This window comes from Oncorhynchus keta, chromosome 8 (genome assembly GCF_023373465.1).
Source record: "Oncorhynchus keta strain PuntledgeMale-10-30-2019 chromosome 8, Oket_V2, whole genome shotgun sequence".
NCBI lineage: Eukaryota > Metazoa > Chordata > Actinopteri > Salmoniformes > Salmonidae > Oncorhynchus > Oncorhynchus keta.
The window spans coordinates 48,911,580-48,927,095 of record NC_068428.1 but is presented as its reverse complement, the minus strand read 5'-3'; the positions used below and the strand labels follow the sequence as shown (position 1 = coordinate 48,927,095).

At 53.3% G+C, this 15,516-nt stretch overlaps 1 protein-coding gene across 2 annotated transcripts in view; it reads right to left on the bottom strand.

Annotated features, from left to right (window-relative positions):
- Positions 1-15,516, bottom strand: part of nbas (NBAS subunit of NRZ tethering complex) — a 384,598-nt gene that overhangs the window by 349,352 nt on the left and 19,730 nt on the right. For both annotated transcript variants that reach the window (XM_052524617.1, XM_052524618.1), the window contains exons 7-8: positions 12,853-12,986; positions 9,422-9,555 (exon numbers count right to left, since the gene is read on the bottom strand). In XM_052524617.1, the coding sequence (XP_052380577.1) occupies positions 9,422-9,555; positions 12,853-12,986 (268 nt within the window). The remainder of the gene's footprint in view (positions 1-9,421; positions 9,556-12,852; positions 12,987-15,516) is intronic.

The window sequence follows — 15,516 nt, the reverse complement described above, 5'->3', positions numbered from 1 at the left end:
CAGGGGAGCCCCCAGTCCATTATACTGACAGGGGAGCCCCCAGTCCATTATACTGACAGGGGAGCCCCCAGTCCAATATACTGACAGGGGGGGAGCCCCCAGTCCAATATACTGACAGGGGGAGCCCCCAGTCCATTATACTGACAGGGGGAGCCCCCAGTCCATTATACTGACAGGGGGAGCCCCCAGTCCATTATACTGACAGGGGGAGCCCCCAGTCCAATATACTGACAGGGGGAGCCCCCAGTCCATTATACTGACAGGGGGAGCCCCCAGTCCATTATACTGACAGGGGGAGCCCCCAGTCCAATATACTGTCAGGGGGAGCCCCCAGTCCAATATACTGTCAGGGGGAGCCCCCAGTCCATTATACTGACAGGGGGAGCCCCCAGTCCATTATACTGACAGGGGGAGCCCCCAGTCCAATATACTGTCAGGGGGAGCCCCCAGTCTATTATACTGTCAGGGGGAGCCCCCAGTCCATTATACTGTCAGGGGGAGCCCCCAGTCCAATATACTGACAGGGGGAGCCCCCAGTCCAATATACTGACAGGGGGAGCCCCCAGTCCAATATACTGACAGGGGGAGCCCCCAGTCCAATATACTGACAGGGGGAGCCCCCAGTCCAATATACTGACAGGGGAGCCCCCAGTCCAATATACTGACAGGGGAGCCCCCAGTCCAATATACTGACAGGGGAGCCCCCAGTCCAATATACTGACAGGGGAGCCCCCAGTCCAATATACTGTCAGGGGGAGCCCCCAGTCCAATATACTGTCAGGGGGAGCCCCCAGTCCAATATACTGTCAGGGGGAGCCCCCAGTCCAATATACTGTCAGGGGGAGCCCCCAGTCCAATATACTGACAGGGGGAGCCCCCAGTCCAATATACTGACAGGGGGAGCCCCCAGTCCAATATACTGACAGGGGGAGCCCCCAGTCCAATATACTGACAGGGGGAGCCCCCAGTCCAATATACTGACAGGGGGAGCCCCCAGTCCAATATACTGACAGGGGGAGCCCCCAGTCCAATATACTGACAGGGGGAGCCCCCAGTCCAATATACTGACAGGGGGAGCCCCCAGTCCAATATACTGACAGGGGGAGCCCCCAGTCCAATATACTGACAGGGGGAGCCCCCAGTCCAATATACTGACAGGGGAGCCCCCAGTCCAATATACTGACAGGGGAGCCCCCAGTCCAATATACTGTCAGGGGAGCCCCCAGTCCAATATACTGTCAGGGGAGCCCCAGTCCAATATACTGTCAGGGGAGCCCCCAGTCCAATATACTGTCAGGGGAGCCCCCAGTCCAATATACTGTCAGGGGAGCCCCCAGTCCAATATACTGTCAGGGGGAGCCCCCGCAGTCCAATATACTGTCAGGGGAGCCCCCAGTCCAATATACTGACAGGGGAGCCCCCAGTCCAATATACTGACAGGGGAGCCCCCAGTCCAATATACTGACAGGGGGAGCCCCCAGTCCAATATACTGACAGGGGAGCCCCCAGTCCAATATACTGACAGGGGAGCCCCCAGTCCAATATACTGACAGGGGGAGCCCCCAGTCCAATATACTGACAGGGGGAGCCCCCAGTCCAATATACTGACAGGCGGGAGCCCCAGTCCAATATACTGACAGGGGGAGCCCCCAGTCCAATATACTGACAGGGGGAGCCCCCAGTCCAATATACTGACAGGGGGAGCCCCCAGTCCAATATACTGACAGGGGGAGCCCCCAGTCCAATATACTGACAGGGGGAGCCCCCAGTCCAATATACTGACAGGGGGAGCCCCCAGTCCAATATACTGACAGGGGGAGCCCCCAGTCCAATATACTGTCAGGGGGAGCCCCCAGTCCAATATACTGTCAGGGGGAGCCCCCAGTCCAATATACTGTCAGGGGGAGCCCCCAGTCCAATATACTGTCAGGGGGAGCCCCCAGTCCAATATACTGACAGGGGGAGCCCCCAGTCCAATATACTGACAGGGGGAGCCCCCAGTCCATTATACTGTCAGGGGGAGCCCCCAGTCCATTATACTGTCAGGGGGAGCCCCCAGTCCATTATACTGTCAGGGGGAGCCCCCAGTCCATTATACTGACAGGGGGAGCCCCCAGTCCATTATACTGACAGGGGGAGCCCCCAGTCCATTATACTGTCAGGGGGAGCCCCCAGTCCATTATACTGTCAGGGGGAGCCCCCAGTCCATTATACTGTCAGGGGGAGCCCCCAGTCCATTATACTGTCAGGGGGAGCCCCCAGTCCAATATACTGACAGGGGGAGCCCCCAGTCTATTATACTGTCAGGGGGAGCCCCCAGTCTATTATACAGTCAGGGGGAGCCCCCAGTCTATTATACAGTCAGGGGGAGCCCCCAGTCTATTATACTGACAGGGGGAGCCCCCAGTCCATTATACTGTCAGGGGGAGCCCCCAGTCCATTATACTGTCAGGGGGAGCCCCCAGTCCATTATACTGTCAGGGGGAGCCCCCAGTCCATTATACTGTCAGGGGGAGCCCCCAGTCCATTATACTGACAGGGGGAGCCCCCAGTCCATTATACTGACAGGGGGAGCCCCCAGTCTATTATACTGTCAGGGGGAGCCCCCAGTCCATTATACTGTCAGGGGGAGCCCCCAGTCTCCCCGGTAGAGAGTGTAGAGGAAGCAGCATCAATAGTCTCCCCAGTAGTGAGTGTAGAGGAAGCAGCATCAATAGTCTCCCCAGTAGTGAGTGTAGAGGAAGCAGCATCAATAGTCTCCCCGGTAGTGAGTGTAGAGGAAGCAGCATCACTAGTCTTCCCAGTAGTGAGTGTAGAGGAAGCAGCATCACTAGTCTCCCCAGTAGTGAGTGTAGAGGAAGCAGCATCACTAGTCTCCCCAGTAGTGAGTGTAGAGGAAGCAGCATCACTAGTCTCCCCAGTAGTGAGTGTAGAGGAAGCAGCATCACTAGTCTCCCCAGTAGTGAGTGTAGAGGAAGCAGCATCACTAGTCTCCCCAGTAGTGAGTGTAGAGGAAGCAGCATCAATAGTCTCCCCGGTAGTGAGTGTAGAGGAAGCAGCATCACTAGTCTCCCCAGTAGTGAGTGTAGAGGAAGCAGCATCACTAGTCTCCCCAGTAGTGAGTGTAGAGGATGCAGAATCATTAGTCTCCCCAGTAGTGAGTGTAGAGGATGCAGAATCATTAGTCTCCCCAGTAGTGAGTGTAGAGGAAGCAGCATCAATAGTCTCCCCAGTAGTGAGTGTAGAGGATGCAGAATCACTAGTCTCCCCAGTAGTGAGTGTAGAGGAAGCAGCATCACTAGTCTCCCCAGTAGTGAGTGTAGAGGAAGCAGCATCAATAGTCTCCCCGGTAGTGAGTGTAGAGGAAGCAGCATCACTAGTCTCCCCGGTAGTGAGTGTAGAGGAAGCAGCATCACTAGTCTCCCCAGTAGTGAGTGTAGAGGAAGCAGCATCAATAGTCTCCCCAGTAGTGAGTGTAGAGCAGCATCACTAGTCTCCCCGGTAGTGAGTGTAGAGCAGCATCACTAGTCTCCCCAGTAGTGAGTGTAGAGGAAGCAGCATCAATAGTCTCCCCGGTAGTGAGTGTAGAGGAAGCAGCATCAATAGTCTCCCCGGTAGTGAGTGTAGAGGAAGCAGCATCAATAGTCTCCCCAGTAGTGAGTGTAGAGCAGCATCACTAGTCTCCCCGGTAGTGAGTGTAGAGGAAGCAGCATCAATAGTCTTCCCAGTAGTGAGTGTAGAGGAAGCAGCATCAATAGTCTCCCCGGTAGTGAGTGTAGAGGAAGCAGCATCAATAGTCTCCCCGGTAGTGAGTGTAGAGGAAGCAGCATCACTAGTCTCCCCAGTAGTGAGTGTAGAGCAGCATCAATAGTCTCCCCGGTAGTGAGTGTAGAGGAAGCAGCATCAATAGTCTCCCCAGTAGTGAGTGTAGAGGAAGCAGCATCACTAGTCTCCCCAGTAGTGAGTGTAGAGGAAGCAGCATCACTAGTCTCCCCAGTAGTGAGTGTAGAGGAAGCAGCATCAATAGTCTCCCCAGTAGTGAGTGTAGAGGAAGCAGCATCACTAGTCTCCCCAGTAGTGAGTGTAGAGGAAGCAGCATCACTAGTCTCCCCAGTAGTGAGTGTAGAGGAAGCAGCATCACTAGTCTTCCCAGTAGTGAGTGTAGAGGAAGCAGCATCACTAGTCTCCCCAGTAGTGAGTGTAGAGGAAGCAGCATCAATAGTCTCCCCGGTAGTGAGTGTAGAGGAAGCAGCATCACTAGTCTCCCCAGTAGTGAGTGTAGAGGAAGCAGCATCACTAGTCTCCCCAGTAGTGAGTGTAGAGGAAGCAGCATCAATAGTCTCCCCAGTAGTGAGTGTAGAGGAAGCAGCATCACTAGTCTCCCCAGTAGTGAGTGTAGAGGAAGCAGCATCAATAGTCTCCCCAGTAGTGAGTGTAGAGGAAGCAGCATCACTAGTCTCCCCAGTAGTGAGTGTAGAGGATGCAGAATCATTAAATGTTCTCACCCATGACCTTATAAATTACAAAGTGAAACTGTGTTTAGAAATATATGCTAATTCTATGAAAATGAAATACAGAAATATCTCATTTACCTAAGTATTCACACCCGAATCAATATTTTGTAGAAACACCTTTGGCAGCGATTACAGTCGTGAGTCTTCCTGGGTAAGTCTAAGAGCTGTGTGTCTTTCTGGGTAAGTCTAAGAGCTGTGTGTCTTTCTGGGTAAGTCTCTAAGAGCTGTGTGTCTTCATGGGTAAGTCTAAGAGCTGTGAGTCTTTCTGGGTAAGTCTAAGAGCTGTGAGTCTTTCTGGGTAAGTCTAAGAGCTGTGAGTCTTTCTGGGTAAGTCTAAGAGCTGTGAGTCTTTCTGGGTAAGTCTAAGAGCTGTGAGTCTTTCTGGGTAAGTCTAAGAGCTGTGAGTCTTTCTGGGTAAGTCTAAGAGCTGTGAGTCTTTCTGGGTAAGTCTAAGAGCTGTGAGTCTTTCTACAGTGTGAGTCTTCCTGGGTAAGTCTAAGAGCTGTGAGTCTTTCTGGGTAAGTCTAAGAGCTGTGTGTCTTTCTGGGTAAGTCTCTAAGAGCTGTGTGTCTTCATGGGTAAGTCTAAGAGCTGTGTGTCTTCATGGGTAAGTCTAAGAGCTGTGAGTCTTTCTGGGTAAGTCTAAGAGCTGTGAGTCTTTCTGGGTAAGTCTAAGAGCTGTGAGTCTTTCTGGGTAAGTCTAAGAGCTGTGAGTCTTTCTGGGTAAGTCTAAGAGCTGTGAGTCTTTCTGGGTAAGTCTAAGAGCTGTGAGTCTTTCTGGGTAAGTCTAAGAGCTGTGAGTCTTTCTGGGTAAGTCTAAGAGCTGTGAGTCTTTCTGGGTAAGTCTAAGAGCTGTGAGTCTTTCTGGGTAAGTCTAAGAGCTGTGAGTCTTTCTGGGTAAGTCTAAGAGCTGTGAGTCTTTCTGGGTAAGTCTAAGAGCTGTGAGTCTTCCTGGGTAAGTCTAAGAGCTGTGAGTCTTTCTGGGTAAGTCTAAGAGCTGTGTGTCTTCCTGGGTAAGTCTAAGAGCTGTGAGTCTTTCTGGGTAAGTCTAAGAGCTGTGTGTCTTCCTGGGTAAGTCTAAGAGCTGTGAGTCTTTCTGGGTAAGTCTAAGAGCTGTGAGTCTTCCTGGGTAAGTCTAAGAGCTGTGAGTCTTTCTGGGTAAGTCTAAGAGCTGTGAGTCTTTCTGGGTAAGTCTAAGAGCTGTGAGTCTTCCTGGGTAAGTCTAAGAGCTGTGAGTCTTCCTGGGTAAGTCTAAGAGCTGTGTGTCTTCCTGGGTAAGTCTAAGAGCTGTCTGTCTTCCTGGGTAATTCTTTAAAATCTTTACACATCTGGATTATACAATATTTGTATTGTAGGGGTTGAGTCACTGGCTTACTGGTGCTCTTCCATCTATTCCTGTCCTCTGGCTCGTTTCGGTGGTGTAGATCTTCGTGGGCTGTACTCAGCCTGGTCTCAGGGTGGTAAGTTGGTGGTCTGTTGATATCTCTCTAGTGGTGTGGGGGCTGTACTCAGCCTGGTCTCAGGTTAGTAAGTTGGTGGTCTGTTGATATCTCTCTAGTGGTGTGGGGGCTGTACTCAGCCTGGTCTCAGGTTAGTAAGTTGGTGGTCTGTTGATATCTCTCTAGTGGTGTGGGGGCTGTACTCAGCCTGGTCTCAGGTTAGTAAGTTGGTGGTCTGTTGATATCTCTCTAGTGGTGTGGGGGCTGTACTCAGCCTGGTCTCAGGTTAGTAAGTTGGTGGTCTGTTGATATCTCTCTAGTGGTGTGGGGGCTGTACTCAGCCTGGTCTCAGGGTAGTAAGTTGGTGGTCTGTTGATATCTCTCTAGTGGTGTGGGGGCTGTACTCAGCCTGGTCTCAGGTTAGTAAGTTGGTGGTCTGTTGATATCTCTCTAGTGGTGTGGGGGCTGTACTCAGCCTGGTCTCAGGTTAGTAAGTTGGTGGTCTGAAGATATCTCTCTAGTGGTGTGGGGGCTGTACTCAGCCTGGTCTCAGGTTAGTAAGTTGGTGGTCTGAAGATATCTCTCTAGTGGTGTGGGGGCTGTACTCAGCCTGGTCTCAGGTTAGTAAGTTGGTGGTCTGTTGATATCTCTCTAGTGGTGTGGGGGCTGTACTCAGCCTGGTCTCAGGTTAGTAAGTTGGTGGTCTGTTGATATCTCTCTAGTGGTGTGGGGGCTGTACTCAGCCTTGTCTGAGGTTAGTAAGTTGGTGGTCTGTTGATATCTCTCTAGTGGTGTGGGGGCTGTACTCAGCCTGGTCTCAGGTTAGTAAGTTGGTGGTCTGTTGATATCTCTCTAGTGGTGTGGGGGCTGTACTCAGCCTGGTCTCAGGTTAGTAAGTTGGTGGTCTGTTGATATCTCTCTAGTGGTGTGGGGGCTATACTCAGCCTTGTCTGAGGTTAGTAAGTTGGTGGTCTGTTGATATCTCTCTAGTGGTGTGGGGGCTGTACTCAGCCTGGTCTCAGGTTAGTAAGTTGGTTGTCTGTTGATATCTCTCTAGTGGTGTGGGGGCTGTACTCAGCCTGGTCTCAGGTTAGTAAGTTGGTGGTCTGTTGATATCTCTCTAGTGGTGTGGGGCTGTACTCAGCCTGGTCTCAGGGTAAGTTGGTGGTCTGTTGATATCCCTTAGTGGTGTGGGGGCTGTACTCAGCCTGGTCTCAGGGTGGTAAGTTGGTGGTCTGTTGATATCTCTCTAGTGGTGTGGGGGCTGTACTCAGCCTGGTCTCAGGTTGGTAAGTTGGTGGTCTGTTGATATCTCTCTAGTGGTGTGGGGGCTGTACTCAGCCTGGTCTCAGGTTAGTAAGTTGGTGGTCTGTTGATATCTCTCTAGTGGTGTGGGGGCTGTACTCAGCCTGGTCTCAGGTTAGTAAGTTGGTGGTATGTTGATATCTCTCTAGTGGTGTGGGGGCTGTACTCAGCCTGGTCTCAGGGTGGTAAGTTGGTGGTCTGTTGATATCTCTCTAGTGGTGTGGGGGCTGTACTCAGCCTTGTCTCAGGGTGGTAAGTTGGTTGTCTGTTGATATCTCTCTAGTGGTGTGGGGGCTGTACTCAGCCTTGTCTCAGGGTGGTAAGTTGGTGGTCTGTTGATATCTCTCTAGTGGTGTGGGGGCTGTACTCAGCCTGGTCTCAGGGTGGTAAGTTGGTGGTCTGTTGATATCTCTCTAGTGGTGTGGGGGCTGTACTCAGCCTTGTCTCAGGGTGGTAAGTTGGTGGTATGTTGATATCTCTCTAGTGGTGTGGGGGCTGTACTCAGCCTTGTCTCAGGTTAGTAAGTTGGTGGTTGAAGATATCTCTCTAGTGGTGTGGGGGCTGTACTCAGCCTGGTCTCAGGGTGGTAAGTTGGTGGTCTGTTGATATCTCTCTAGTGGTGTGGGGGCTGTACTCAGCCTTGTCTCAGGGTGGTAAGTTGGTGGTATGTTGATATCTCTCTAGTGGTGTGGGGGCTGTACTCAGCCTTGTCTCAGGGTGGTAAGTTGGTGGTATGTTGATATCTCTCTAGTGGTGTGGGGGCTGTGCTTTGGCAAAGTTGTTGGGGTTATATCCAGATCTACTGACCAGTAGAGGACTGGTCAGCCCTCAGAGCCTGGTTCCTCTCTACCCAGTACGGTCAGTAGAGGACTGGTCACCCCTCAGAGCCTGGTTCCTCTCTACCCAGTACATCCAGTAGAGGACTGGTCACCCCTCAGAGCCTGGTTCCTCTCTACCCAGTACAGCCAGTAGAGGACTGGTCACCCCTCAGAGCCTGGTTCCTCTCTACCCAGTACAGCCAGTAGAGGACTGGTCACCCCTCAGAGCCTGGTTCCTCTGGTCTACCCAGTAGAGGACCAGTAGAGGACTGGTCACCCCTCAGAGCCTGGTTCCTCTCTACCCAGTACATCCAGTAGAGGACTGGTCACCCCTCAGAGCCTGGTTCCTCTCTACCCAGTATAGCCAGTAGAGGACTGGTCACCCCTCAGAGCCTGGTTCCTCTGGTCTACCCAGTACAGCCAGTAGAGGACTGGTCACCCCTCAGAGCCTGGTTCCTCTCTACCCAGTACAGTCAGTAGAGGACTGGTCACCCCTCAGAGCCTGGTTCCTCTGGTCTACCCAGTACAGCCAGTAGAGGACTGGTCACCCCTCAGAGCCTGGTTCCTCTGGTCTACCCAGTACAGCCAGTAGAGGACTGGTCACCCCTCAGAGCCTGGTTCCTCTGGTCTACCCAGTACAGCCAGTAGAGGACTGGTCACCCCTCAGAGCCTGGTTCCTCTCTACCCAGTACAGCCAGTAGAGGACTGGTCACCCCTCAGAGCCTGGTTCCTCTGGTCTACCCAGTACAGCCAGTAGAGGACTGGTCACCCCTCAGAGCCTGGTTCCTCTGGTCTACCCAGTACAGCCAGTAGAGGACTGGTCACCCCTCAGAGCCTGGTTCCTCTCTACCCAGTAGAGGACTGGTCACCGCTCAGAGCCTGGTTCCTCTCTACCCAGTACAGCCAGTAGAGGACTGGTCACCCCTCAGAGCCTGGTTCCTCTCTCGGTTTCTTCCTAGGTTCTGGCCTTTCTAGGGAGTTTTTCCTGGCCACTGTGCTTCTACACCTGCATTGCTGCTTGGGGGTTTCAGGCTGTGTTTCTGTACAGCACTTTGCTGATGTAAAAAGGGCTTTATAGATAAATGTGATGGATTGATTCAAACAGTCGTTGAGACTAATGTTTGGCAACAACGGCGGATATATTTCTACTGAGAACAATTTCATGGATATTAATCGTGAGAATCTTCCGGACATTAACATGCATGGACACTCACAAGATTTATCGATTCCTGTTTGAAACCCAGCGAGCATTTAATCAGTCCATATAGACACACACACACACACACACACACACACACACACACAAAGCTCAAGCAGAGGGGTGAAAATGACCATGAGCCAATACCTGACGAGGTAGCTCTTGAGCCCGCCCCCGTATGTGATGACGAGCAGCTCAGCGGACCACTGAGCACTGGCCGTGTACTCCAGGAAGATCAGGCCTGCTGCGGCGTAGCTGAAATCACCCGGGAAACTGGCCATCTAGGGAGGAGTTAGAGAGACAGGGGATCCATTTAACCTGCTCTTACATCGTCTTGTTGATTTATACCATCTGATAAACAATGAGGATTTTACTACTTATCAAGACAACAAAGATCAGAAGCCAGGTTCCTATCGATACATAAATAATACCAGTAGAGGACTGGTCACCCCTCAGAGCCTGGAGCAGGGGGGACCCAGACAGCCAGTAGAGGACTGGTCACCCCTCAGAGCCTGGTTCAGGGGGGTCTACAGCCAGTAGAGGACTGGTCACCCCTCAGAGCCTGGTTCCTCTGGTCTACCCAGGAGAGAGAGGAGCAGGACTGGTCAAGAGGAGAGAGCCAGTACAGGACTGGTCACCCTCAGAGCCTGGTTCCTCTCTACCCAGTACAGCCAGTAGAGGACTGGTCACCCTCAGAGCCTGGTTCCTCTCAGGGGGAGGAAAGAGGAGTAGAGGACTGGTCACCCCTCAGAGCCTGGTTCCTCTGGTCTACCCAGTACAGCCAGTAGAGGACTGGTCACCCCTCAGAGCCTGGTTCCTCTTACCCAAAGAGGACTGGTCACACCTCAGAGCCTGGTTCAGGAGGGTGTTTCTACCCAGTACAGAAAGAGGAGTAGAGGACTGGGAAAGAGGAGAGCAGGGGGGAGGAAAGAGGAGAGAGAGGACAGGTTTCAGACTAGGTTCTGGAAAGAGAGAGAGGAGCAGGGGGAGGAAAGAGGACTGAGCCACTGGGGGACACCTGCATTGCTGGAGCAGGGGGAGGAAAGAGGAGGCTGAGCAGGGGGAGGAAAGAGGAGAGAGACAGAGCAGGGGGAGGAAATGAGAGAGGAGCTTTATAGATAAATGAGAGAGAGGATTCAAAGGGGGAGGAAAGAAGAGAGAGAGAGGAGCAGGGGGACAGAGGAAAGAGGGGAGAGAGAGGAGCAGAGGAAAGAGGACACAGAGGACAGAGGACAGGGGGAGGAGATGAGAGACAATTTCATGGAATTTCTACTGAGAAGGAGCAGGGGGGAGGAGAATCTTCCGGACATTAACATGCATGGACACTCACAAGATTTAGATTCCTGTTTGAAACCCAGCGAGCATTTAATCAGTCCATATAGACACACACACACACACAGACACAGGGGGACACACACACACACACACACACAGGACAGACACACACACACACACACACACACGGAAAGAGAATCAGCAGGGGTGAAAATGACCATGAGCCAAGCAGGGGGAGGAAAGAGGAGAGAGAGGCCCAGGGGGATGTGAAAGAGGAGCAGAGAGGACAGGGGGAGACCACTGAGACTGGCAGGGGGGACTCCAGGAAGATCAGGCCTGAGAGGAGCAGGGGGGAGGAAAGAGGAAATCACCGGGGGACAGCCATCTAGGGAGGAGTTAGAGAGGAGGAAAGAGGAGCAGAGATTTAGGATCTGTAGAGGATGAGGATTTTACTACTTATCAAGAGGAGCAGGGGGGGGAAAGAGGAGAAAGAGCAGGGGGAGATCAGAGGAGAGAGATCGATACATAAATAATACTATAAAGGGGGGAAAGGGGGAAGCAGAGGAGAGAGAGAGGGGAGGAGGAAGAGGAGAGAGAGAGAGGAGAGAGAGGAGGGGGGGGAAGAGGAGAGAGAGGAGACCGGGGGGGAGGAAAGAGGAGAGAGAGGAGCAAGGGGGAGGAAAGAGGAGAGAGAGGAGCAGGGGGGAGGAAAGAGGAGAGAGAGAGAGCAGGGGGGGATAGAGGAGAGAGAGGAGCAGGGGGGAGAGGAGGAGGAAGGGGGGGGAGGAGAGAGGAGAGAGAGAGAGACCGGGGGGAGGGAGGAGAGAGAGGAGCAGGGGGGAGGAAAGAGGAGAGAGAGGAGCAGGGGGGAAAGGGAGAAGAGGAGGGGGAAGAGAGAGAGAGAGGAGCCGGGGGGGGAGAAGAGAGAGAGAGGAGCAGGGGGAGGAAAGAGGAGAGAGAGGAGCAGGGAGGGGGAGGGAGAGAGAGGAGAGGGGGAGGAAAGAGGAGAGAGAGGAGCAGGGGGAGGAAAGAGGAAGAGAGAGGAGCAGGGGGAAAGAGAGAGAGAGAGGAGCAGGGGGAAAGAGGAGAGAGAGAGAGCAGGGGGGGGAAAGAGGGAGAGAGAGGAGCAGGGGGAGGAAAGAGGAGAGAGAGGAGCAGGGGGAGGAAAGAGGAGAGGAGCAAGGGGGAGAGAGGAGAGAGGAGGGAGGAGGAAGAGGAGAGGAGAGAGAGGAGCAGGGGGAAAGAAAGGAGGAGAGAGAGAGGAGCAGGGGGGGAAAGAGGAGAGAGAGGGGAGCAGAGGGGGGGGAGAAAGAGAGAGAGGAGCAGGGGGAGGAAAGGGAGAGAGAGGAGCAGGGGGAGGGGGGAGAGAGAGGAGCAGGGGGGAAAGAGGAGAGAGAGGAGCAAGGGGGGAGGAAAGAGGAGAGAGAGGAGCAGGGGGGGAGGAAAGAGGAGAGAGAGGAGCAGGGGGGAGGAAAGAGGAGAGGAGCAAGGGGGGAGAGAGGAGCAAGGGGGGAGGAAAGAGGAGAGAGGAGCAGGGGGAGGAAAGAGGAGAGAGAGGAGCAGGGGGAGGAAAGAGGAGAGAGAGGAGCAGGGGGAGGAAAGAGGAGAGAGAGGAGCAGGGGGAGGGGGAGGAAAGAGGAGCAAGGGGGGTGAGAGAGGAGCAGGGGGGGGAGGAAAGAGGAGAGAGAGGAGCAGGGGGAGGAGGAAGAGGAGAGAGAGGAGCAGGGGGAGGATAGAGGAGAGAGAGGAGCAGGGGGAGGAAAGAGGGAGAGAGAGGAGCAGGGGGAGGATAGGGGGAGAGAGGAGAGGGGGAGGAAAGAGGAGAGGAAAGAGGAGAGAGAGGAAAGAGGAGAGAGAGGAGCAGGGGGAAAGAGGTTAGAGGAGAGAGAGGAGCAGGGGGAAAGAGGATAGAGGATAGAGAGGAGCAGGGGTGGAGGAAAGAAGAGGGAGGGGGAGATAGAGGAGAGAGAGGAGCAGGGGGGGAGGAAAGAGGAGAGAGAGGAGAGGGGGAGGATAGAGGAGAGAGAGGAGCAGGGGGGGGAGGATAGAGGAGAGAGAGGAGCAGGGGGAGGAAAGGGAGAGAGGAAGAGGGAGAGAGAGAGGAGCAGGGGGGAGGAAGAGGAGAGAGAGGAGCAGGGGAGGAAAGAGGAGAGAGAGGAGCAGGGGGGGAGGAAAGAGGAGAGAGAGGAGCAGGGGGGCATACAGCAGCATTGCCTGACTGACCCCCCCTCTCCAGAACACCACATCTACCAGCCCTTTGTGTGTATATGTGTGCGTATGTATGAGTGTGTTTATGTGGTTACCGGGGGGATGACGAACAGTTCGCTGCCCATGAGGTCGAAGACGCGCACGGTACCGGTACTGTCGGCGTAGGCCAGCAAGGCACAGTCATGGGACCACACCACCCTCCGCCACTGGGGACTGGGGTCCTTCGGTACTGTAACACACACACACACACATTATAACACACAGTCATGGGACCACACCACCCTCCGCCACTGGGGACTGGGGTCCTTCGGTACTGTAACACACACACACACATTATAACACACAGTCATGGGACCACACCACCCTCCGCCACTGGGGACTGGGGTCCTTCGGTACTGTAACACACACACACACACACACATTATAACACACAGTCATGGGACCACACCACCCTCCGCCACTGGGGACTGGGGTCCTTCGGTACTGTAACACACACACACACACACACACACACACACACACATTATAACACACAGTCATGGGACCACACCACCCTCCGCCACTGGGGACTGGGGTCCTTCGGTACTGTAACACACACACACACACACAATATAACACACAGTCATGGGACCACACCACCCTCCGCCACTGGGGACTGGGGTCCTTCACTGTAACACACACACACACACAATATAACACACACACCATATCACACACACACACAATATAACACACAGTCATGGGACCACACCACCCTCCGCCACTGGGGATCTGCCAGACCAAGATAACACACAGTCATGGGACCACACCACCCTCCGCCACTGAGGACTGGGGTGTTCAGAATGATCACATAACAGACCACATTATAACACACAGTCATGGGACCACACCACCCTCCGCCACTGGGGACTGGGGAAGTGTTCAGAATGATAACACATACACACACACAAGACACATAACACACACCCCATATCTCACACACACACACACACACAACAGGAACACAATATAACACACAGTCATGGGACCACACCACCCTCCGCCACTGGGGACTGGGGTCCTTCGGATACTGTAAATACACACACACGTGCTCATATCTCACACACACACACACACACACACACACACACCCCTTATCTCACACACACACAACACACACACACACCCCATATCTCACACACACACACCCCATATCTCACACACACACACCCCATATCTCACACACCCCATATCTATTGGTCAGCTTATTGAGAAACACAAATATTCACACACACCCCATATCTCACAGCTCATTATAACACAGGCTTATAACACACACTGCAGTCTAGGTCTTCTCCTCTCACAAACACACCAGGGTTTCCATTGGGAAAACACAGCCCATTTCACTGGCAACATTTTGTACATCTGCCAGACCAAGATGCATTGGGTGCCTGAACTAGGAAGTGTTCAGAATGATCACATAACAGACCAAGATGCATTGGGTGCCTGAACTAGGAAGTGTTCAGAATGATCACATAACAGACCAAGATGCATTGGGTGCCTGAACTAGGAAGTGTTCAGAATGATCAGACCAGGCTGCAACGACGCGCGGTCCTTCTTACCGTCCTCTGACGTGCACTTAGAAGATGCTAGAATAACTGTCCACGTGCTCATCAGCCAACAAGACCAGTAATAAACAGCACCGCCCATCTACTATCCCCCATAGCAAATAAACCCCTTCTATTGGTCAGCTTGTTGAGAAAGAAATATTCCAAACGCACCGAGCTCTATACCAGGCGGTGTCAGAGGAACGCCCGTAAACCAGTCAAGGATCAGGTCATAGACCTCTCTCTGCTACCGAACGGCAGGCGGTACCGGAGCACCGGGGCTGAGCTCTATACCAGGCGGTGTCAGAGGAACGCCCTTAAACCAGTCAAGGATCAGGTCATAGACCTCTCTCTTACCGAACGGCAGGTGGTACCGGAGCACCGGGCTGAGCTCTATACCAGGCGGTGTCAGAGGAACGCCCTTAAACCAGTCAAGGATCAGGTCATAGACTTCTCTCTGCTACCGAATGGCAGGCGGTACCGGAGCACCGGGCTGAGCTCTATACCAGGCGGTGTCAGAGGAACGCCCGTAAACCAGTCAAGGTTCAGGTCATAGACTTCTCTCTGCTACCGAATGGCAGGCGGTACCGGAGCACCGGGGCTGAGCTCTATACCAGGCGGTGTCAGAGGAACGCCCGTAAACCAGTCAAGGATCAGGTCATAGACCTCTCTCTGCTACCGAACGGCAGGCGGTACCGGAGCACCGGGTCTGGGACCAAAAGGCTCTAGGCTTCTACACCTAAACTGTACGACTGCTCAACAGTTCATCAAATGGCTTCCCAGACTATTAGAATTGCCCCCCTTTTTTGGAGAGCCCATGTTATACAGAGTACTGGGTAGGAGATCCCATGTTATACAGAGTACTGGGTAGGAGAGCCCATGTTATACAGAGTACTGGGTAGGAGAGCCCATGTTATACAGAGTACTGGGTAGGAGAGCCCATGTTATACAGAGTACTGGGTAGGAGAGCCCATGTTATACAGAGTACTGGGTAGGAGAGCCCATGTTATACAGAGTACTGGGTAGGAGAGCCCATGTTATACAGAGTACTGGGTAGGAGAGCCCATGTTATACAGAGTACTGGGTAGGAGAGCCCATGTTACACAGAGTACTGGGTAGGAGAGCCCATGTTATACAGAGTACTGGGTAGGAGAGCCCATGTTATACAGAGTA